The 24,513-nt window shown below is 37.3% G+C and overlaps 2 protein-coding genes across 4 annotated transcripts; both read right to left on the bottom strand.

Annotated features, from left to right (window-relative positions):
• Positions 1-2,268: 2,268 nt before the first annotated feature.
• On the bottom strand, positions 2,269-6,224 carry LOC103717304. Its single transcript, XM_008805627.4, has 7 exons — positions 5,934-6,224; positions 5,491-5,555; positions 5,342-5,371; positions 5,057-5,254; positions 4,352-4,964; positions 4,038-4,262; positions 2,269-2,688 (listed from the first exon to the last, which is right to left on the bottom strand). The coding sequence occupies exons 1-7, from the start codon at positions 6,027-6,029 to the stop codon at positions 2,620-2,622; spliced, it is 1,296 nt and encodes a 431-aa protein (XP_008803849.2). The 5' UTR covers positions 6,030-6,224; the 3' UTR covers positions 2,269-2,619.
• Positions 6,225-11,734: 5,510 nt separating this feature from the next.
• On the bottom strand, positions 11,735-22,573 carry LOC103717305 (heterogeneous nuclear ribonucleoprotein U-like protein 1). Of its 3 annotated transcripts, XM_039116441.1 has the most exons (10): positions 22,394-22,573; positions 18,053-18,816; positions 17,683-17,871; positions 17,445-17,553; positions 17,277-17,335; positions 17,017-17,188; positions 16,852-16,925; positions 14,424-14,862; positions 12,176-12,281; positions 11,735-12,051 (listed from the first exon to the last, which is right to left on the bottom strand). In XM_039116441.1, exons 1-9 carry the CDS (start codon positions 22,533-22,535, stop codon positions 12,193-12,195), a joined length of 2,037 nt encoding a protein of 678 aa, XP_038972369.1. In that variant the 5' UTR covers positions 22,536-22,573; the 3' UTR covers positions 11,735-12,051; positions 12,176-12,192. The 3 variants fall into 3 exon arrangements, with proteins under 3 accessions (XP_038972369.1, XP_008803850.2, XP_038972370.1); XM_008805628.4 differs by having other exon boundaries at positions 11,735-12,281; XM_039116442.1 differs by lacking the exon at positions 22,394-22,573 and adding an exon at positions 18,985-19,135 and having other exon boundaries at positions 11,735-12,281.
• Between the last annotated feature and the right edge of the window lie 1,940 nt (positions 22,574-24,513).

The raw sequence follows: 24,513 nt of genomic DNA, 5'->3' as shown, positions 1-24,513 counted from the left end.
ACTGAGTTAAGGGCAGCATGAGTAGGGCCGGCTACGTGAGGCTTTGCTTGTCATCCATCTGAAGGGTGATTCGGCTATTGCGATTGGATGGATTCCAAAGCCTACTACGGCCGTAGGTAGACATCCTTGCACCAGGATATTTAGCAGTGCTCAAGGGATTGTACTATCTTCCGGGCAAGTCATGTCTACTACGAGCAAATAGAATCGCAGATTGGGTTGCATCCATTATTACTGAGCACTTCGAAGAAGTGTTGTGGCTTAGTCATGCAGCTTTGCCATCCCCTTTATGGGATATCTTTTTTTCTGGCTCTTTTGGATGTACTCATACTAGATTTGTGTGATTTAGATATCGATGATTTTGGAATCTAATATCGATTGCTTTGAAATTTGACAAAGAATATAGTATTACATTATATTTTATTTGGCAAGAATAAAAATTGAATAGTTAGATGGTTGAGTAAGAGGTATTTGGACTAACCTTATCATATGGATAGCTGCCACAGGCTTATGCATGGGGATAGCTACCATGACCTAACGTATAGGTATGTTGGATAGGCATCATGGGTATGCATGGATATTTTGTATAGCTATCATGGACTTAAGCGCTGGTATTTTGGACAGTCGCCATGAGCTTAGATGTAGGTTTTATAGATAGCTGCCATGAGCTTATGTATGGGTATTATAGTTTACCAGTCATGGACTAGGGTTTAACTATGTTTAGTCCAAAATCGAAAAGTTAATTGTTGATCAGATATAGATCATGCTAATGTGAAATAAAAGATAAGCGACTTAAAACTACTGTTGAATAAAAGGATTTATTAGATAATATGTAATGTATCACTTTTAAATAGGATGGTTATTTGATTATATATATGATGGATATAGTGTATATCAGTTTATTTAAGCAGTGCTGGATAGTTGGTATATGATTTTACGATATTTGCATTTATTCCTATATTGATTATATACTATATTCAATCTTTAAATTATTTATATTAGTCTTCGGGTTGGGGGGGGGGGATTTTTACTAAGTTGTTAGCTTATACCACTTCTTCACTTTTTCTTTCAGAGTCGCAAGATGCTTAGTACTTGACTGTGGTATGGAATCTTGATGAGATGATGAATAGTTTGAACATCACTAACACCAATCAAATAATCGAAATTTGTAATTGGAAAACTCACTTGTGAATAATGGATAATTTTATCTTGTTATAAAATAAAGTTTTTATTGTCCAATAATATTGAGGTTGTAATGAATCTACAAACCTTGTATATTTTCTCGAGTCTTGCTTTAAGAAGTGTACGGCTGTGTCATGTAGCCAACCTAGGTGATAGGTTCGAAAACTACTTTTTGTTTATATAGTTTAACTTTGTACCAAAGAGGCAAACCTCTAAAGCTTAGGACTCAGAGCTCATGTCAAGATGAAAGAGCCAACCATTGTTGGGTTCCTAGTGTTGGTTGCTTTTCAGTTGATTCTTCCTATTAGATTCAGATTACCATCCTACTTGGATTGCATGTAGCAAAAGCCATCAGATAGGACTTGCACAGAAAAGCCTTGGGCTTGGAAATACCATGATCTGGAATTAAGGACATGGGTAAGAAGGGAGGCAAAAAGCAGCAATAGTTCGGCTACCTAACCCAGTGTAGCATTAACTAAAAAACAACTTTATACAATGACAAAAGGGTTGTGTTAAATTCACAAAAGAAAAGTAAACGTTTTGAGAAGTAAATCAGCAATTTAATTCAGATTTGCTTCTCTAGTAGCTCACTATGTACATGTCAGTGAGTGTAGCAACACCATCCTCTAAACATCATTCATCCAGGTTCCTCGTTGGGCCTTTTTCTTTCAAAAACAAAAAAAATCCAGCAACAGTTATTGGCAAAACTTAACAGCAAAACATTGTAGAAATGAATTTTGATATTTCATCTTCTTTGTTTAAGCAATAGACAATGAGGTCATATCAAAGCAAAAGGTCAAACTCTAGCACAAGCTCCTAAACCAAGCATAGACGAAACCACTATTGTATAATCCAAATCTCCTATTTGTTCCAAGTTATGCCATGCAGCACACGTAAATATTGGACCTATGTTCTAAGGAAATCATCATTCATAATCTCAGTGGTTTGCACAACTCCTTGACCAAATACCTCCAACAAAACTCATGCTATGGCGTTAAATATTCCTATTTATAAGAGAGAACAATATGTTTCATCAACCTTAACAAATGAGTTTCTGATTATCTTGCTGATGACAACTTCCAGAGGAGATGAAATAAAAGATAGCATTGCCATTACCAATGGCAAGGATGTACACTTAGTTGACATATGGAACAAAATTGCTTCATGTTTTTTGATATAGTCATCTATACAGTAGATTAGTGATTGCACCTTCTTTTTTACAAGGAAAGAGGTTCCACATTTGAACCTAAAGATGGTTTTCCCTAAAGGTTGGCATGGGTAATTCTTGCATCATCTTCCTGAAATACTGGTGGCAGTCCACCCTTATTTTTCTTAAAAAAAAGGAATAAAGAAAGAAAGATTTTTTTTTAAAAAAAAAAAAACATTAGAGATTTTAACCATACCAAAGAAAAAGTATATACATAGGAGCTACGCAGCAGACTATCGAAAATAAGTTTTTGAAACTGCATTTGTCAAATTCCTCTCTTGCCTTGCTCCATTAGTTTTTCCCTGAAAAAAAATGCAAATAGAATTAAAACAAGAAAAGCAGCGCAGCATTAGATATAAAAAGTCAACATATATCTTCATACTAAAAACAGGAAGGAAATTCAGAACATAATGCTTAAATATTATTGACTTGTTCTATCTAAAATATGGAATGAAAAAGCAGGCAGGTAACAGTCAAAATCCTATAAATTCTTGTCATGTCCAAGAAACTCAATAGTGCACTGAGTCAATTTGGACAACTATCAGATACTATTTTTTTTATTGTCTTTTGTGATTCGTTCTAGTTCTATTTGATTTCTGATTGTGACTGTCCTATCAGCAAGATCCTTTATTTTGATCACAAGTGGTTAGAAGTAGCGCTGACTCTGCCGAATGAACTCCTGATGTGGCATGGAGAAACTCCGATAATTTAATTACATTCATGATAGTTTCTAACATTTACTTCATTCTTTTATGCATTAGATTCTTCAAGTATTTCTGAGCATCTTGAATCATAAAAGATCTTTAAAAGGCCAAATGCTTCTTCAGAAATAGATTTTTAAGGGCCTGTTTGGTATTATTGTTGTTTTTTGTTGCTGTTTCTCTACAAATTAGTGAAGGACCACTGGGAGATTGATGATGAAGACATTTGTAAAAAACTTCTATTCCTTGCTTTTATTTTCACTCTTTTTGAAAGCAATAAATCCTTGCTTCAACAATCTCTAAAGATTTCGCAAAACAACGAAAAAACAAAAGGGTTGCAGCACAGCTGTTCAGTCTTGCTCATTTTTCTTCTTTGATTTTTTGAAACAGGAAAAAAGTAACACCAAACAGGCTGTAAGATTCTCAAATTTTTAAAACAGTTTGTGAACTGATGACTCCATCAAACATGTAAATTATGAATACTACTTACTAAATCTGTTGTTTATGCCATCCGCTCATTTTTAATCTTGCTGCCTCCCCATGTTGCTGTTATTCAAACACTTCCACACAAGTAATGTTGAATAATCTGAATAATCATGTTGTTTCTCAACTCATTTAAGTTTATAAAACTCAGTATCAGCTGATTGCAGTTCAAGTTCATATAACAAAGAATGTTAAGCCAAATAATGAAATATTTCTCAACCAAGAATGAGGAGCCAGTGTAAAAGCCCATGTGTTGGTCACTGGTGGGCAAAGGTACATGCCATTGTACATGCATATGCTGAAACTTGGCAAGTGTAAGCTTTCACCTGGCGTAGCACAGCATGGCCAGCATAGGCACGGCAAGGTCAGCACCTAATCCTTGTTCTGAACAAGGTTTTGTTCGAATAACCATGACAATATACCAAAAAATAGGAAACATACATCATGCAAAATTCAAATCCACATACCTTATGATTTATCAATCCATTTCTACTCATCACATCTCTTCCTTGTTTCACGGCTTTCAAATTCTGAACTTTCCCTTCTTTTACATTTTCTCTATCACTAGCAGCAGCTGAGTTGAACCTTCCAGCACTAGAGATAATTCTTTGTTTTGTCACAACTCCATTTTTCACTGGCTTGGACTTGTCAAGTAAACGTAAAGGCTTCATAGGTGCAGTTGCAGCCAAGTTCTGCAGAGTGTTATGAAGGATTATATATATTAGTTGAATAAGTTTGGTTAAATGTGGGCTGCTAAGTAAGGTGTTCATGGGTTTCTAACCTTTGATTTTGATTCCTGACAGACTAATTTATTGCACTCAACTCTCCTTTGATTCTTGGAACTTGAATTCCTATCCGGGTTTTGTCTTTCAGACATTCTTAATATACTTACTGATCTTGTAGCAGTCTTTCTCTCAGTAATTTTCTGTTCTTTCCGCATTGCAGTAAAACTGATGTCCCTGAGTTTGCATCTGAGGCTATAAGAGGAGCCAACACTGGATTTGCTTGAAGAAGATTTCCGATTCTGCAAAACCCTTTCAACCTCTGTTTCTCTCCTCAAGCAGCATCTTGTGTTGCTACTGCCTCTCAGATTTGAACTGCTTGCCATGTCAGAAGTTCTGCAGGATACCTCAGAAGTTGCTGGTACAGCATCAAACATGTATTCTGGACCTCCAGAGTGTGGCTTGGGTTTTAAAATTTGGTAACTAGATACGATACTGCTCGATGAACTTGCTTCCGATCTGGAATTTGACTTGAAACCATAATTATGTTTCATATCTTTGAAGTTGGATGAAGATTTTCTGATAGATGTATTTGTTGTCAGTGTGCTTGTTGAACTACTGCCACTAGCACTCTTTGTTGTTACACACCCCAAACCTTTTCCACCTAACTTGCTGAGTCATGACCATTCATCATTGAAGAAAATACAAAGCAAGAAGACATACAAAAATTTGTCAACTATGAGCAATAGGGAACAACTTATTACCTGACAGGGTGCGATTTGTTCCCCAGATAACCGTTCTTGTTCCCTAGCCATTTCCTGCTCTTGTAATGCTTGCCTCTTGACCGTGAGACTGAGTGAGGAAGCTTTGGAGAGTGACAAAGTAATTTGGGAGAATCTTCTTTTCCATGGACACAGCAAGGGAAGGATGACTTCAAATGGCGAGATGACATTTGATGTATCCTGTAGAATATGGATGCCCAACTTAATAGGCTATTAGATATGATAGCTGATATTTAACTTAAGGTCAGAAGATCATTGGAAGCTTACGGATGGGATGTTCGAAACCAAGCATCATCCCTGCCACAAAATTATAAAAAGAAGGAGAAGAGGGTGATGATCAAAAGGCATAGAATGCCAAATTAGGTGCACAAAGACAACAAAGAACTCCATAATACTGGATATTTCTTGAGACTCACATGTCTTTGCCCATGAGTTGAGCTTCCAATGTGAGGTCTACCCACATCGGGGCTTCGATTTCTTCCTGAAAAATAATCAAGGAAAAAAAAAAGCAGTTCTTGCCATAAACAAGAATTATCAAGGGAAAGAAAAGAAGCATTTTTGATCTTTATATAGGAGGGGCGGGCTTGTGAATCTAAAAGCATCAAATCAAGAATCCTTATTTGATCCCAAGCATTAAAGACCCAATTGTTAGTTTCACACCGTGAATCCAAGACATCGAAATTGGAAAATTGAGATATCCATCAGAGGAAAAACGGATGCTCCATTTTAGGGGGGAAAAATAAAAACTGATTCTTTAAGGTTTAGACCTAAATGTTGTTAGGTTAAAAGAAGAAGAGCATTATATTCTATATGGATCATCAAAACCAATTAATCCAACTGAAGAGATATCGATTCTCACCAAAAAAGCCCAATGATCAGTGTTTTCGGTGCTTCTTCCAGGAATCCATTCTCCATTTACCGGCGATGATTTCCCCTTTCCTTTCTTCAAACCCATCTCTCTCTCTCTCTCCCCCTCCGTCTGTTCACTGGCTCGAGTGCTCTTATCCTGGGAGCCGGAATTCTAACCGTTGGAGGAATTCGAATTTAAAGGAGAAACTATTCAGACCCAATTGAGTTTTCTTTTGGATCATGATTTTCCGATCTATTGGTTAATGTGAGTTGGGTTCGCGAATGTCAAGATAAAGGCTCTCTAGGGTGGGATCGAATGCAAGATTAAAAGATAAGTACGCCACTCGTTGATTCTATAAATAGAAATTATAATAAAATGGATAACAAATAGAGAAAAATGAGAATAAAAGCTTGCTGGTGCAAAATGCTATCCTTTTAGGAAAAAATGTATTTTTGTACCATAATTTCTTTTTCTTTTTGGTATAACGGCTGCTCACACTACTCTAGCGTAAGTGCAGCCAGCAAAATCAAAAAAGAGAAGTGACAAAATGGTAGAGGAGCGACCCCCTAGTAGATCTAGAGGACCTCTCCGGAGTGCTAACCGACCCAATCAATGGTCATGTTTGCCTCCCGGTACACATGCACAGACTGGAAGGCGCTGCAGTCCCCCACCATCATCACAAAGCAGAGAGTTTCCATCCCCCCTCCGCCCCTCATCCCGTATCCAGCCGACCACTGTTGCTGAGTCTCCCTCAAGGAGGATACACTCGGCCCTCAGCACCTGTCTCACATAGCTGATGCCCACTCATGCTGCCCTGAGCTCTACTCCTACGATTGTCAATCTAACGGTGCTTCAGCCCCAACAGCAATCAACCTAAAGTCATAACTCATGATCACAAAATCCACGTCTGCTCTGTCTCCATCACCGGAAGCGCTACCATCAAAGTTCACCTTAAGATGACCAAGAGGTGGGGGCTCCCAAGAGACAAGAACGATCTTAGGCGCTGTAATAATAGAGGGGGTTTCAGATGTCCCTACCCATCTCAGATGAAGTTGCTGTGGTAGCCCTGATGATCTCCGTTGCCTGAAGGAGAGTACGCTCCACTATACATCTCGAGGGCGCTCACTTGTATTCAAGACCCGAGCATTCCTGTCCAGGCATATATGATAGGCCAAATAAGCATAGGTGATACCCTACTCAATCGTCCTCGGGTTGCGCATGACTTCTCTCATTTGTCTTAGAAGATTGTCAGCAGATCGGATAGCTTGGGGCAATGGAAACGAGGCCCTCCTCCATATCTGTGCTGCCCGTGAGCATCCAAACAAAGCATGGCTAATGGACTCCTCTGTATCAGGATATCTACCACAGCTCAGGGTGATCCTAACATCGCTCCCCGCTAAAATGCTTATGGTTGGTAAACAGCCGCAGGCCACCTTCCACAAGAACAAGGCCACACAAGGATGAACACGCATTCTCCAGATCCATCTGCTATCCATCTGCCGAATAGCACCCCATCCTATCACCGTCTGTAGGTATGTGGCAAGCACCTTGGACCTTTCTGTGGCCGCCCAAACTAATCTGTTTGATATCTCTCCCGTAGGTACTAAAATAACTAGAATTCTCTCGGTCAGTTGCTCTCCGAAGACCGGGATAATCAATACCTCATTCCACTTGCTCTCTCTCGGGATAATCGGTACTATAAATTTTTGAAATTCGAGGAATTCAAAATGTGGCAATTTGGTCAACAATTTAGAGAAATTGTATGAAATCAAAAAAATCGGACTGACGGAGCTGTATGCCCTTGAGTGTCACACGACTGTATGTTATTTATAAATTAGCGGACATGGTAAATTAAAGAGTTAATGACTTTTAAAGCTGGTTGACTTAAATAATTTTAAAAGTTGCCCTAAAGTCCTCCCTCCCTTACAACCCAAAAGTACCAGGGCTTCCCCTTCTGTGCCGATCTTGACCTCATCCATCAAGCCCGCTATTTGCCCAACAAAATTTTCCACCCACCCATCATTCTCTGTTGAGGTTGTCTTAAAGGAAAAGACTTTTAGAGCTTGAATACTCCTCACATTTATTTAAAAGGAGATCCACTAATAGTTATTAGATGACTTTCTGATTCACATTGTGTTACTGATGGATGATACGTGTTTAGCCCTCCATTGAGATTTCTCACGTCTATAGAAAAACTAATAGTCCTATAGATTGGATGGCGAGTTATGTAGCTAATCGTACTGGATTTATATTATGAAATTCTTCTATATTTCTTCTGCATCTTTTCTAAATATTTTAATTTTTAATTTTTATGAATTTATTCGCATTCATATCAAATAATTAATTCTCATCAAATTTTATTCTAATCTGTTCCCAAATCGATCTAAAGCTGAAGATTGTAAGGGGTCTTCGGTCCGGAAGGTTTTAGCCTGGGAGGTGAATGAATTCACTGCATCAAAACTCAATTCTTGGGGTCGCCAAGCATTCACGTACCATCGGGGGACTCAACACCCCTATCCTCTCATTGTGTTCTCTCTCTTAACCCAATTGTGAAGTTCCTTCTTCATGATCATTTTAGATTCACGTAGGTTGTCGTCCCTCTCGATTGCCGAATATTGTGCAAAGAAGCTGCATTTTGATTGTTCAGTGTTCGCCATTAACAATGGCCAGACTATTTTCCAGCAGAAAGCAGCGGGTTATTTGGCTCCCATTGGTATTGATTCAGTCAAATTTGTTCGAATTTGATTTCATTATTTGCCTGAGGCATCATCATTGATGACAGACAAGAACAAAGCTCACCGGAGAAATTTGACCAAGCGTTCCGGTGGTAGCTCCGGCGACGATGGCGATTTGTATTGCTTGTTTCCAATTATAGGCGAGGCAGGGAAGGATGCTGATGACTCCCATCACTTTTATTGGAAGATGAGGCCGAGGTCACCGCCGGAGAGGAAGCCCTGGTACTATCGTGCTGTAAGAAGGGGAAGATTTTGAGGCAACGTTTAAAATCATTTAAAATTAACCAGTTTTAAAAGTTATAAACTTTTTAATTTACCATGCCAGCTTGTTTATAAATCATGTATCATGAAATAGATGATGTTAAACTTTATGTGTCCGATTTTCTGATTTTGCACGATTTTTTTGCATCATAATAACTTGTTATATTTAAAATTTTGCTGGCATGATTGCTGGTATCTTAAAAATTCATGGTACGAAAATGCATTAGCAATAAAATGGATGACAAGTAGAGAAAAATGAAAATTAAAGCTTGTTGGTGCAAAAGGCTACCATTTTATTTTGTTTGCAGCGTTGTAACTTAATTTTAATTAAGCCTTTGACCTCTTTCTCTTTGACCGTTTAAGTTTTAAAAAATAAAAAAATTCTAGTATGCAACCTACATATCTGTTCACATCACATTCAGACTGACGACCATAATATGAAGACCAATATACTAAGAAAGGTGTAGGCTAATACAACAAGGATGCAAATTGATATACTAAAGATGTATGCTGATATAGCAAAGGTACAAGTTGAATAACTATGGTATAGTCCGAGGGAATGAGAGCTATTAGCCTAGAACGAGATTTTTTATGGAGCAGAAGCTAAAGGATGGCAAACTAATAGTTATCACTATTCAGTACGTGAAGAAATGATAGTGCCATCTAGAATATAGTAGTAATAGAAAGAAGATAACTTTCACGCATAACAATAGTATTCCACTTGGTCTACACCAACAAAAACAAATATTAAAACTATATAGTTACACCTCTCTTACCACTACTTAGAATATAGAAGTGGTAATAGTACTCAAAATATAAGCGTAGTGAAGGAAAAATAACTACGATGGATGATAATAATAGCCGGTATAGCATAAACCGGTATAACATAAACTTGTCAAAATATGAGTCACTTATAAATTTCAGATTGTAATCCCAAGAGAAAGAACCTTTTAGCCTATCAAACATTTTATCTGTCTTTATATTTATCTTTATGTTTACCTTTACTTTATCATTGCATTTACTTTCAATGTCCTTGCTTTAGTTACCCTACCGTACTCTAATTTATCTATAGTTATGGTGTAGAATTGTAGCCTGGCTACATTTTGAGTTTTCTTCTTTGGGGCAGGAGATATCATGGTTGTGAAAATCCTTAAGGGCTCGTTTGGTTCGCGGGAAAAGAAGGGGGGAAAGTGTGGTCAATGCGAAAGTAATGAGATGCCTCTTGTTTGGTTGGAGTTTTCAAAAGAAAAAGATGAGAAAGTTGTATTCCCATGGAAATATGATTCCCACATTTCATCGGAAAGTCTTTCCCATGAGAAATATGGAAAAGTCTTTCCCATAAGAAACATGAGAAAGTTACTTTCCCATAAGGCGTGAATCACTTTATTTTTATTTTTTTCCGAAAAGCCCCTTCAGCATTAAAGAAACATTAAAGAGGCATTAAAGATCTAATTTTTATTAAGGGCATAACAGAAATTATACATAACTTTCCCAGAAAGTGGATGGCCAACCAAACATAAGCACTTTGAAAATTTGTCACTTTCCCATGGTCAACCAAACATGCCAAAAGTATTTTCCTAAGTATCCTCTTCCTAGAAATTTGTTTTTCAGAAATCATATTCCTAGGAAGGAAAATGCTTCCCGCGAACCAAACGAGCCCTAAAGATTAAAATTTGAGGACCTGCTCCACCAGCCATTCATTCATCCTAATAGATAATCCAATGGCCAAAACATTCTTTCTGGCATGCTCGGTGGGACTTGCCAGGTAGCTATCGTCATGATGCCAAAAAAGAAGATTGACTAACACATCTCTATGGGTAAAATGGTGGAGGGCCAAGTACGATTGTAAGAGCTATGAAGGACTACATTACACCATACCGAAGAGCCACCGAGTTCTCAGACTAGGCCACCTAAACAAGTTCCTCTAAGCCCACATGGAATTGAAGTTTTCGACAGTCAGACTAGTTCTATTTCTTCTAGAGAGCTTGGCTTCGGAAGCCACGTCTTTCTCTCAGGCGGAATTAATACATCCGCTAGCCGATCCTCTCTCTTGTACGGCATTTTGTAGAGATTACAGAATCTCTTACATGGGCAGAGATGAAAGTGTTACTAATTATTATAGAGATTTATAGAAAAAAACTTCGATATGCAAAGGATATTTCTCAAGCAATATAATAGTAAAAGCAAACAAAATTGATTTCTTCGGAAAACCATCAATGAAAATCAAAGGGCCCACCCCTTTCGTCCTCCATGAAACTTAATACTAACTTTTGTGTTGTGAAATGAGTTTAGAGTGTGTATGTTATTTGGTACAAGACAGAATGGTGTGGAAGTGTACACCACGACAGCGAAGATGCACTGCGTGCACCGCGGAGGCTTGTAACACTATTTTGGTTAGGACTTGTGGATCCATAAGACTATTTCCCAAGCTTATATCCAATTCAAGCTAATAGACCCACATGATACTCTTTTTCTTCTTTTTTTTTGTTAGTCCGGGACCATGACAATCTCTCCCATTAAATCTTGTGACGTCCTCATGGCAATTAGATCCTACTAGAAAAAGAAAAACCTTCTTATAGCTTTGGTCCTACTCAAACTCTATGGATCCTCCTCATCGCTGATGGTATCCCTCAACAGGAGACCACGAGCTCACAACTCAAAAACTTAAGCTGTTAAGAGAAAAATCGGTCCAAACTAATAAATTCACGACATCCCTTTTATTAGGCAATATGAAACTACGATAAATAATAAGCTAAATTTGGAACCACCGTCAACAAGTGTAATTTAGCTAACCATCATCGAACACACTAAACATGGATTAAATTTCTCAAATTTTAAAAAAGATTCATGCCATATTTTCTTCAAGTATCTCAGCATAACCAGTTTCATCCAAGATAAGCTCAAATGACTGGCACATTTGTGTACTTTCTGTCTCGTTTTATAAACTAAAACTGAAATATTCTGACTGAAATGCCTCATATAGTGCAAATCATAATTTACAAACCATGACCATGATAGTTTGACATTGCCAGGAAACTGTCCTGACCATGACCATGATAGTTTGACATTGCCAGGAAACTGACCTGTCTTTGTAAGCAGACGGCCGAAACAGGCGATCTGGCTGCTGCAGACTTATAAACAGCCAAAACAAAGAAAATGTACAAAGATCGCTTGGTTAAAGTTAATTCATATAAGATACACAAAAAAAGTGTGATTTTGGAGAGTCATATGGACATAGTTACATTTCCTTCTCACCCAAATATAAGCTGGGGTCAGCGGTACCACGAGTCCGGCCTTGGATTGACAGGATTTTGAGGGATCCCATATGTAGGCCTCGGACGTGGATCTGTGTAAGGTGAGCCTGCGCATGGGGGGTAGAATCATTTTATTAGTGAAGGGTCTGCTCTTCTTTTCCAAGATATAACATGCAATAATAATAATAATGATGATGATGATGCATGAAAACACTGTAATAAAGACATCATTTATAAGGAACTCACAGTTTCAATCATATAGGATTAGTCAATTTCTCACATAGAAAAAAGATTATATTTAAACAACATCACTTATGATTTTAATGGGCCTTCAGATAAAGCAATGACAATAAGGTAACAAGAAGCATTGAAAAGTCATTACCACCTCAAGGGCTTAGAGATATACTGCACCTAGGACTTTGGAATGCATATCAGGTCTAATAATGAAAAGAAAATATAGTGCAGCCACGCAGGAAAACACCGCAAAGCAGGATATCACTCAATATTCAAAAAATAATGAATGCAGCCTCTCTCAAACTCGTAGCTGAGAAATCTACCAGGAAAAAAATAGAATCTCCAGGGAAGTGGTAATGATATAAGTGAAGTGGTGCATGTAACATAACAACAAAAAATGGAATTTCAATAACATCCCAGTTGATACTGCAAAATATTTGGCTTTTTATAGGTTATGAATGGGAACTTAGCCTCTTAAAATTTCATTTAAGAGGAATATGAGCAGACAGAAATGTCAAAAGATGAAACTGAAAGATGACTATGAGGAATAAGAAAATATTTTGGAGTGAAATTATTAGAAATTCGAAAAGCACAAAAGACAACAGCAATGCATAAGAAAGAATTTGTACGGACTAAATAGTTAAAACCAAGCTGGTTCTTAGGCTTCTACCCGAACTCAAACTACCTCTGCCATGGGATCTCTCTCATGCACACATAGTCAACATGCACTTACTGTCTACTAATTGGTTCAGTAGTCTCTAATATCTGATCGTCGTGATTAAAAGAAAAATTACTAGTTACTATGGCACATTATTTGAATGGAACTATGACTCGTTATTCTTTTTTCTTTTATCTGAGTGGGTTAAACACCAATACAATGCCCATGGGCCAAACACACCAAGCACCTACACCTGCTTAGAAAAAAAGAGGAGCATGTAAGCCCACATACCCAAAAAGAAGAATTATTAAAGATAAAAAAAATAATGATTCATTTTTCTGGTCTATCAATATCGACCTAGCTCATAATGTGAAGATGGGATATGATTTTCTAGAAGGAGCAGGTTGATCAAACATATGACTCGTATCAGAAATTTGGATGTGAAAAATGATGGTTGTATGGGATCTATCTCATAGACCCAAGCCAAACCTAACACAACAGTAAGTTGTGGCTTTTAGACCTTTGACAAAGGCCATATCTAGACCAAACTGGAACCAGGTTGAATCAAGCATCACCCCCACAAAAAGATGGTGAATGGAACAAACAAATTAGCAGGACCAAAGCTTTTTCTTGGGTTTATGGACAGCAGATCTCTTTGATGCTAGTAAGGGAGAGTATGAGCAATATAGTACCTAGCTTGCTGAATATAGACCCAAGCTAGAACAAACACTACAAAATAGGCAGCTTCTAGATCGTGCTGAAACTAGACTAAAAAACAAATGCATTACCTTAATCAAATGAAGAAAGAAAATGAAAATAAGTGCAACAGGACCATGTCTCTTTGATGCTAGCAAGGGAGAGCATAGGGGGGTAGGGAACCAACAGAGTAGAGTGGGCTTCCTCTTTCATCTCAAAGTTGCTATTATGCATTATGGAGAACAGTAGATTAGTTAGTAACAAGATCATACAGCAATTTTCTAGTTTCTGATTAAAAAACATGGTCAAAATCTAAATTTGTTCTCCATGCTCAAATGATTTTCTAATGACAACACGGATAAATAGAAAGTTACAGTGCTTTCGATGATTGTAACTCAAAAGAACGGAAATTGAACAGAAGAAATTGAGAAAATACATGCTTTTTGCAGATACAACGAGATCTTGAGGTTACAATAGCTCATCAGGCAGGCACATGACCAGTTAAAAAAGTCATGCTCATTAAAACCACTTTAACCAAGTGCATTTCGCGACATGATTGCAAGAACAAACTTAAATATCTGTTGATACCCAAAAGATGTAGAATAAGGGCTAAATAGATAATGCTAAATTGCTAACTGTAAAATACTTTCGCGTTCCTCACCGTAAGTGTTTTGAACAGGAGGATGCCACCCATATGAAGGTTCTCTTAGAGCTTGGTGATCAACATGAGGAACTCCACGGTCGTAAAGTTGTGCACCAGGACTTCTATATGAGGGTGAAGTTGATGGATATCTGTAATTAAGATTTTGAAAAGAACTGGGACCCTCAAAGTTAGGTCTTCCGAAGGCATCTATTGCACTGTGTGTTGGATAGGGGCTCATGTTACCCATTGGAACAGAAGTCCTTTCATAAGTATTTCTGTTGTAGGGATTCGATGCCACATAGCTCCCATACGGATTAGAGACATCCCCATGAAATGAAGTCCTACCATAGTTTGAAACGCTCTCATATGGACTATCATTTGGCATAAGAAGATTGCTGTTGTCTCTCCTTGGACGGTAGCCTCCAGAAGAACCAAGCCCAACAGCTGCTGCATTAAACTGTACCATCCAAAATACGTGTCAGTGTCCGCCTAAGCATTGACCTCAACGATCTTCCAGCCCCTCACTTTTTTCTTGTTCTATAGAATAATAATAATATTCATTGCGTAAATGGTCATTAAAAAATGGCTAATAAATATAAAATAAATTACTGTTCTCAGTTATAATATTATAAGCAGACAACCAAATAATGTTAAGCATATTGACAAAAGATGTTAAATATATAACTAAGAAAAAACAGCATCTTATCAAGAAATATATAACCAACAAACCACAGCATCTTATCAAGATGAGAATAAGGCTCTAGAAATACTCTTGAAAATGTGGTTTTGATCATAAAAAATTAACAAAGAAAAACAAAATAGACACATACATGGTAAGATGCATACAAAAATTGAAAAAAAAAGAGAAGATACTTATTGTGATTCCTTATTTACCATATCGACAGATAAGCCTTTCATTGACTCTTGTCAGCAGATCTGATCAGATCTGACCAAGATTTGTTCCTCAAACTACCAAAACAGGTTCCCTGTTATAACCATATAATCCCACTTTAAACCAGGAAAGAATTAAATGTCATCTTTCAGAAATATGATCCTCATCGCCCTTCCTTACCGAAGATCAGAATAGGATGATCTGATCATTAACAAGCCATGTCTTCCTGGAAAGGACGATCAAAAAACACTCCAGAAACCAATTAATAACAATCTAGTACTTTTATAAATCTTCCTAACCATACCCTAACATAGAATTATTAGACAACACATCTTTTCCCATTCACTTTCACAGAGATGACCATAACCACAGATCACAACATGGCACCTCAACCACAACCACTCCTGAACAAACAGTAACTCATCCCATTAGCTAATCTTCCACTTGAAAACCTTAGGGAACCTTGAAACATTATTTCTAGCGCTCACCTTTTTTATATCAAATTGCGGCCTGAAACCCTCTGCTTCATACTTCCGTTCTCCAGAAACAGAGGCACATAATTTTTACAATCTATAGCGTTCACTATCCAAGCTACCTTGGAGCCCTTTTAGAAACCTTAATCCATGGGGTTCACATGGGTGACCTAGAAGTATTTGTTCAAGCATTCAATTTTTAGCTTTAAAGAAAAATTTGCTTTGCTTTTCTAGAAGTGGGAAGCATAAATACAATGGTCCATATACTAGTCCATAAAATGCTGCAGATCGAGAAGTCAGTCAATAGTTTGACACAAAAGGATAGTAACTAAGATATTCACATATTTGTTATTACAGTGCTTGTCAGAAACAAGAAAACTACAATGTCAAGTCATTGAAAGTCTTAACTCTTAACCATATTTACGCACTTCTTGTTGTGACATTCCAGATGGTACACATGCTTAGTTACTTCTAGAGAAGTTCAACAAGATTTTGCATATATATAATGTTCCAATACAAATACTCCTAGCTCTGCAGCTCCATTAATGCTCAAGAGACCTGTACAGATATTCAATGAAAAGGAGTACTAAATTAATGATGTGCTACATGCAACTGATTATGTAATTTCTTAAAAAAAATAGCTGACTAGGGAGGTTTAAGAAGTTGTATTATACTAAAAAGACACAGTTAAGCACAGAGCTTAGCTTCTTGAAACGGGTTGGGGGCAAGCACGGGGAGCAGGTCTCTTAAAAAATATTAGTAAGAAAACACTTAGGAAGCAGGTGCAGGGACGAGTTCCTGAGGAATTTGGAAGTGGGTTCGTCACTCTAAACGAAGATTCCTGCTACTAAGGAGCAAAGTAGAGAAATACAACTTTAATATATTAGAACAGAAAAGCAGCACAGGTGATTAAACCCTCTCATGTGGATTGAGCAGAGTTCAAACATTGACAATATATACAGCTGTTAGCCTGTTGCCTGTTCTATTCAACCACAAGCATCCTAAAGACTCATATTTCATATTCTGCACTTGAGAAAAAATAAAATGATAAAATTTAATTGGATCCAGAAAAGACACATACTTGCAATGTATTAAGGTTATCAGAACCGGGAAGCAAAACTGTTGATTGGGAAGTTGGCCAGTGACCACCAGTAGCTGCACAGCAGGAAAGAAAAGCAGGATCAAACAAAATAATTGATATTTCTGGATCTTTTAGTCAGCAAATGTCAAGCAGAAAGTCTTAAACCTGTGGCAGCTACTTTGTCTGCAACATAAGGGGTAGAAAATGACTGGACAGAGCTTTCACGAGAATAAGGTGAAAAATCTCTTTTTTGATTTAAATTAGGAGATCCTAGAGAGCGCTTCATTTCATCCAAATGTCTTTGTGCCTCTTCTCCACCTAATTCTGTGAAAATAACCTTAAATGATTAAAAGCATATGTCACTGATCTGTCATGTGATTGCTGAGATAAGAAATTAATGCAATGATGAAAACTTGAATAGATACCTCATCAAAAAGTTCATTTGAACCATGCATATTCTTTCTCATTGGTAAGACATAGTTGGCTGAAAAAGACAATCAAATCTTAGAGAGTTCGCATTTTTTTTGGCCACATAGAGAATTCACATTTTATGAAAGAAAAATGTTAACTATGTTGGATATCATGATGGGTACCTATCATCTCATTTACAGCCTCAGCAGGTACCTCCTTTCCCATTTCCTTGAACCGCATTTGTGCCCGAAACTTAAGATCATTTGGTGGCGGGAATACAACTACTGCTACCTGATGCATAAAATAGCATGGTTAAAACAGTTAGTTAGAACTCACAAGAAAAAAATATCACATGCCAAGTTTACACCCATAAAGGTCGCTAGTTTCTTATGCGATCAGTAGCTATCTTTTTGAGATTACCTTGCGGTAATTCACAAATGCCTTCAATTTGCGATTACGAGCACTCTTGTAAACATTTGTTTGATCAAGAATGTAATTGCGACGTGTTTTGGCTGCCCTGGCTAACAACGTATTAAATATTCCTGTGGCACGACTCATTAAGCGCTCAAACCGTTCACCATAGTTCTGCTTACGCAACAGTCCTGGTACCTGCATAGCAATGAATGATGTCCTTAATTTGACAGCTTATTCATCAGGAAAAAATGAACTTCTAAAAGGAAAAAAGTTAAATCAGTATGTAACTAAAATGGAGTGAAAAATAAAACAAGCTAATAACTTGCTGAAAAACCAACACTATTAACAAGCAGGGACATGATACTTTAGTACAGACCTTCATTTGATCCAAAGCAAGGTTTGTTCCAAGCAGAACGTATCGCTTCTCAGGATGCATCTTCACCCATTTTTCAGCCCAAGTGGTCTTCCCAGAAGCAGGCAAACCAACCATCATCAAAACTTCGCATTCACCAGAACTTGCGAAAGGGGGACCCATAATCACATTTCCATCTCCAATAGCAGAATCCCAGGGCTTGTAACCTTCTTCTGGAACCAATCCATCTTCAATGCTAAACTGGAGCTGAACCACAACATTTTTCAACAGGATGTGCGGAAAAAGTGCAGATTCCCAGGGTAGATCTCGTAGTGGAGTGTCAACCACCCCAAGACCCTTTGAGGTTGCATCGAAGCGCCTGGCAACACCCAACCATTTCCCATTTTTGGAAAATCCAATGGAAGCTAATGGCTTATTTTCAAGGTCCACAGCACAAACAATGGTATCACCAACACTGAATTTTGTGCCATAATCAGAGAACTTCCCAGAATTTGAGAATTTGCCAGTTCCACCAAAGCCAAAACTGTGCATAGTTTCTCCCAGGTTTCCAACAGGACCATCACCTCTAGAAATACCAACACGGCACACATGCTGTTGATCAGGGGGTGTGTCGGACAGGTCAACAAGTTGCTCGGAAAAGATTTTGCAGCCAAAACAATACTTCCCTCCAGTTATCCCAACAGTTGCTCGGGCACCAGACCAGCAATAAGCAAATCCTTCTTCATGTAGTGCATGTCCTTGAAGGCCATTTCCATTAATATCAAAATCTGTAGGAATTCAGAAGAATATAAATATCTAGGTGATAAGAAAAACAACACAAGCACAAAAGATTATACTATCAATATCAATAGAATTAAATAAGTTCTCAGATGGCAAGGAATCCAGGGAGGAAAAAAAAATAAACAAAAAGAAAATAGAATGTGAAAAGGTTTTACCTTCATCTCATGTTATGAACTCTTTTCCATCTCTTCTTATTTCTACTGTTATCTCCTTAACAATATCAACATCTTGTTGTCCTTCTCAATGTTTCTTTATCATCCACTTCAATAATACCATATAATAGCACCAGCACTAGTGTTTATGCTATTCATCTGGTGAATTCTTATGAGGAAACCAAATTTATTTTAATGATAATGCTACTGCTATTGATAATTAAATAAACAGCAGAATATGTAATAAACCAATTTAATCACTAAAATACTGAAACTTAAAACTTTGCAAATAGTAATGAATAATCTGATATTAATACCAGCACTGTGATAGAGGCAAAATCTACTCTTGATAAAGATATAAAACTTCTTATAATGTCATTGGTAGAAGAAACGAAATGCCTGACACGGGGATTTTTATGTGATCACTGTATCTTATAATCGACAAAATAATAGACACAAAGGTAGCTTTCAGGCCACCTACACGAAACAATAATAATTGTCACTCTATTGGAAGAGAGAAAAGAAAACTTCACAGGATTTATAACTAGCATAAGGAAAGATCAAGCGCAACCCAACAATAAGTAGGGGTGGCAATATCTGACCTAGACCCAAATCATCCAAAATAAGCAGGTTTGCCTAAGGATCTTTTAAGAGAAAAATAATCGGGTTGCGTTCAGATGATCTGAGACCAACCAAATTATAAACAGGGTGGCAATTGCTGACCTACACCCAACCCCCCACCCCCCCGGCCCCCCGCGTCGGGCAAAAACTTCAAGTAGGTGAACCTCCAGCCCCTCCAACAACAGTTAAATCCTTTCTATAATTGAATCACTGGTGTAGTGCCCCCCCCTCCAAACCCATCGCCTGCAACAGCTCCTGAAACAAGCAGCCATTCATCTTTAAGTTCTCCTTCCATGAATCCATTTAAATGTCAATACCAGAAAAATACAATTCCAGATATGGTTAGATTAAGGATATCGCACTCAATCTTCTCAATTAACCAAATTCCTTCTGTGGATTCGACATAAAAAATCCACCTAATTATTGATTTTTCAAGAAAAAATTGATAATGTTCTTTGTAGAACAGTGCGCATTGAAGCATCCTTGATGATTTTGCCCCGGACATAAGTATGAGGCGCATGGTAGTCTAAACAGATGTGTTCAAAACATGTGTATCAGATATTCAACAAATGTTATCGAATGTTTAATAGATGTGGATTACCCATCCCAGGGACCCTTAAACATACATGGTTATGCAAAATAAAAAAAAAACATAAAAAGTCTGACCTTTTTTTGCAAAATCAATAACAAAGTGGATTTTTATGCAAAATCCATTTTCCTTGTTTGGTAAATGACTTTTTTCTTTTGATCTCAGTTCTCTCCTTATCTTTTCATGATGGTCCTGTTGGAAGGCTATCCATACAAGTTGGGAAGGAACCCGTTCAAGCTTTTGGCCTTTTCTTTCCTATATTGCACATGATTGTTGAATGCTAATTGGAGAGCTTAATGAAGAAAATGTCTCTACTTATCAATGTTCTCAATACTAAATTTCCTTTTAATCTTTAAAACTATTTTGGGATGTTCAATAGGTTTATTTGAAGCATGGTTAGATTTCAATAGCAAAAAACTGTAGTTTGTGAACTTTCTTAACCTGTTTGGCTGTATTAGAATGTATGTGTAATATGATGAAATTTGAGATTCTTGATACATTTTTGAAAAAGAGTGGAATGTTTCAAGTCATTAATATGGAGAGTAAAGTGTAGTCTTTTGTTTTGGCTCAACAATAATATAGTTGATTTCCTATTTAACTGTGATTTTGCATTGCGCTAAGACAATGCTTCTCCAGTTATGACTTGGCAGCCCCCAAAGGATAAATTTTGGTTCCACCCCTGATTATAGTGTGATGGACCTTGCGTAAGTCAATGCTTATTCAGGTAATCAAAAAGATCGTGCAGTTAATTGTTAAAAGGACAAACAAAATACACTAAAGAGAAAAATCAACTAAAATAGCATATTCAGGATTATCGCATTTCGTTTTCCACTTTAGTGTCTTCTCTCTCACATTTTATTTTGATGCGCAGCCCCAGGTCCATTCTTTTTGGCCCTATTATGACTTCATTTTTAAGGTAATTAACTAAAAAGTGAAGTCTTATGTGGGTTGTTGGGTTGGATATGGACCTATATAAAATAAAGGGGTTCTTTATGGGTTTATTGCTCTTAACCCAATTACAAATGGGTCAATTAAGGGGTAATTATTTTCTAGCCCAACCTAGACCTGACTAGAGCTGACCCATTACCACCCCTAGCAATAAGACTAAAGGCCCAACTAAAGAAAAAAGAATGCAACAAAGAAGCGCAGTTGGTAAAAACTATAATAGGATGGTACCAATATGGGGTCCGGTATCAAGACGGTTATAACCAAACCTTGAGGTAACAATTCATCAACATAATCTCTTGATAATAAACACAACAACCAGAGACGATTCCACACCAACAATGAAACACAGTTTCCTAAGACCACATGCCCATTTCATTTTTTCATATTATGATGGATCAATATCTTTCCAACATAGAACCAAAATATCTCAAGAAAAGCTCAAACCTGATTACAAGGTTGAAACCAAGAACAGCAACTTGGACACAGCAGACACAACATTAAAAATGTATACACTTTAACAACCTTTGTTCTGACAAAAAGTACTTCAATTCCTTGTTTGAAAAACTGATAGAACACTCGAAATAACGTCTTCCATTCCAAAATACAGCAGAATAAATCAGCACAATATTTAGACTAAGAACAATTCTTTCCATTACAAAAAGAGCAACTCAACTCAATATACAATAAAAAACAAACTCACGATAACATTCTAAAAATATAATCCAAGTATCATCATATTCAGAGTAAGAATAAAAATGTAGACTTAAAAAAAGATTAACTCTACTCCGAAGTATAAAGTTATTTTGTGTGAAATCCGAATACTAAAGTTGACAGCCTACAGATGGCATTTTTGAAAACAAAGCTCAAACGTTGCCAGCATCCAAAAGCTAAGAACAATTCTTCTACAAGAAAAGAAAAAAAATACTAAAGTTGACAGCCTACAGATGGCATTTTTGAAAACAAAGCTCATAAATTTGCCAGCATCCAAACCCTAAGAACAATTCTTCTACGAGAAAAGAAAAAAAAAAAGTAAGCTTTCCTACACACGCAAAATCCGCAGATTACAAACACAAATCAGCAAAAAATTCATTAAATTCGCAAGGTCTATCAACCAAACCAGTCGAACAACGAACCCTAACATACTAATTCATCAACCAAAGACCTAAAACTCTCACAAGATAAGACCCAGTGACTTAGAAAACGCTAACCCTAGCAATGCGAAAGTTCCGGTCAGAGGAAGGGGAGGAAGAATACCTAGGTCGCAGTCGGCGGGATTGAGCTCGACGCGAAGACCGCCGCCAGATTCCTGAGAACCGGGTGGCGCCTCCGGACGGATTTTCTTCGTCGCCGGTCCTTCCTCAGCTCCGGCAAGCGGACGCTCGTGCTTCGACGCCATGAGAGAGGGTGAGAGCTCTCCTTCGAGCTACGTCTCACGGAGAGATATAGGAGAGAGGCAAAGCGTAGTGTGAGTCTTGTACAGGATTTTAATATGTATGAGATATCTATGCCGTACAACGGGGCGAGCTCGCTTAGGACCGTCCATTGATGGAGGGCGGTCTCGGCTGTCGACCAGCCCAAGTCGGGCTGCGGACTGCACCCAACTTGGGCATGGTTCGGGTTGGGTATGGAAGAGTTAAATATTTTTTAAAATAAGTTTTTTTTATCTAACATAGCTTATTTATAATTCAACATAAGCAGAAAAGTTATGTTAAATGATAAAAAAACTTAAATCCCAATTTATCTCGATTGACATAAGAAGTCAGGAAATTGCAGAGAATTGAGATTCTCCAAGGTCTCGATGGAAATTTTTAGGCTAAAATATTCAAAATCAGACTAAGATGGTAAATCTAAGATTAAAACCTATAATTAAGTATTGATTTTGATATTTATTAGTTAAAATAATTTATCTAAGCAAGTAAAAAGGTGAATGAAAAAATCGACTAATATGAATATACCATATTTGTAAATATCTCGGATTTTATCAACCTAGGTGAGACAACAGGGCCAAAATTTTGATATATATCATATAAGGAGATGCTCAAATATTGATGCAAATCTAATTCTCGGCAGAGATGAAAACCTTGTTCACCAATCATTTATTTGATTTTAAGGATCACATAAGATAAGCAAAAAAATTAATAACTAATAAGTAAGTAAAATCAAAAATTGTGTAGAAAGATATCAAACAATTGAAGATGCATAATTCATCTCATAAGAGATCAAAACATAACAGTAGATTAAAAAGCATACAAAAAAAAAAGCCCTTGCATGTGTTCGTGGAGATCTCTCTTCATAACCAAGAATGAGGTGGGCACTTGCTATGTTGATTTCTGTAGCATCCAACTTCATGTATGAATTTTGGCTCTTCAAACATATATACTAGAAGCAGCCATGTATAATATTGGAAGATTCAATTAAGCCAAACTACCTATACTTTCTTTTCTTTTTGAGAGAAATGCATGTCCTTCTACGATGTTGGAGCCCCACAGTCATCCTGCCATGCTAGGGAGGGGGAAGGCATGAGCAAGGTAGATATCTTAACCTACTTTGAGTTTCTTATTCTCAATATGCTTCAATATTATCCTTGAATTTCAAGATCAAGAAGTTTGAAACCCTAGGTGAGGAATTTGAGAATGTAATTCTTAAACTGTTAGGATAATGCACAACAAAGCTGTCTTGATGGGATAACACATTCATATGAGGCTAGGAAATGTGAAATTTAGGTATGGATGGTATTGGACAAATAATAAGAGCATCGAAAGATCAGCAATTCCAGGCTCATTAACATCTATAGGGCACATAGGAGAAACTCCTGCTTCACAGGGTCTCTACCTCTAGGTAGATATGCAATTGAATCCTCCACTGCCTTTTATAAGGTCATTTTAAGTTTTGACATTGCTTTAGAAGTTTCAAGAGAAATCTCAATTTGGTGGGCACTGGGCACACACAAATCTAGCTAGAAATTTCAAGAGAGGGCTCAATGCTTGGTTTGAGGTTTCAAAACAACACTCAAACAAGTGGTTGCACTCTGATGAAGGTAGAGCTTGTGACAGAGAACTTGTTCTAACAGGCAACTGGACTCGAAGTGTTGGGGGACAGGTCAAACCAATAGGTATACATTGATGTAGCTAGAAGTTTTGAGAAAGGGCTCAGGTGCTTAGTTTTTAGGTTTCAACAGACTTCTCAATCCAGTGGGTGCTTCATCTTGAAGTTTTAAAATATTGCTCAAAAGATGGCACAAATCATTGTAGTGAGAAATTTCAAAAATGGGTTAAATTCCATAAGCACAAAATCATGTAGCTACAAATAATAGAAATAGATGTTTGTTTTATTTCATTTCAAGTAACTTCATGGATATATACACATAAACCACT

This window comes from Phoenix dactylifera, unplaced genomic scaffold (genome assembly GCF_009389715.1).
Source record: "Phoenix dactylifera cultivar Barhee BC4 unplaced genomic scaffold, palm_55x_up_171113_PBpolish2nd_filt_p 000092F, whole genome shotgun sequence".
NCBI lineage: Eukaryota > Viridiplantae > Streptophyta > Magnoliopsida > Arecales > Arecaceae > Phoenix > Phoenix dactylifera.
The sequence above is the reverse complement of the archived record's forward strand: the minus strand, read 5'-3'. Positions and strand labels throughout refer to the sequence as shown.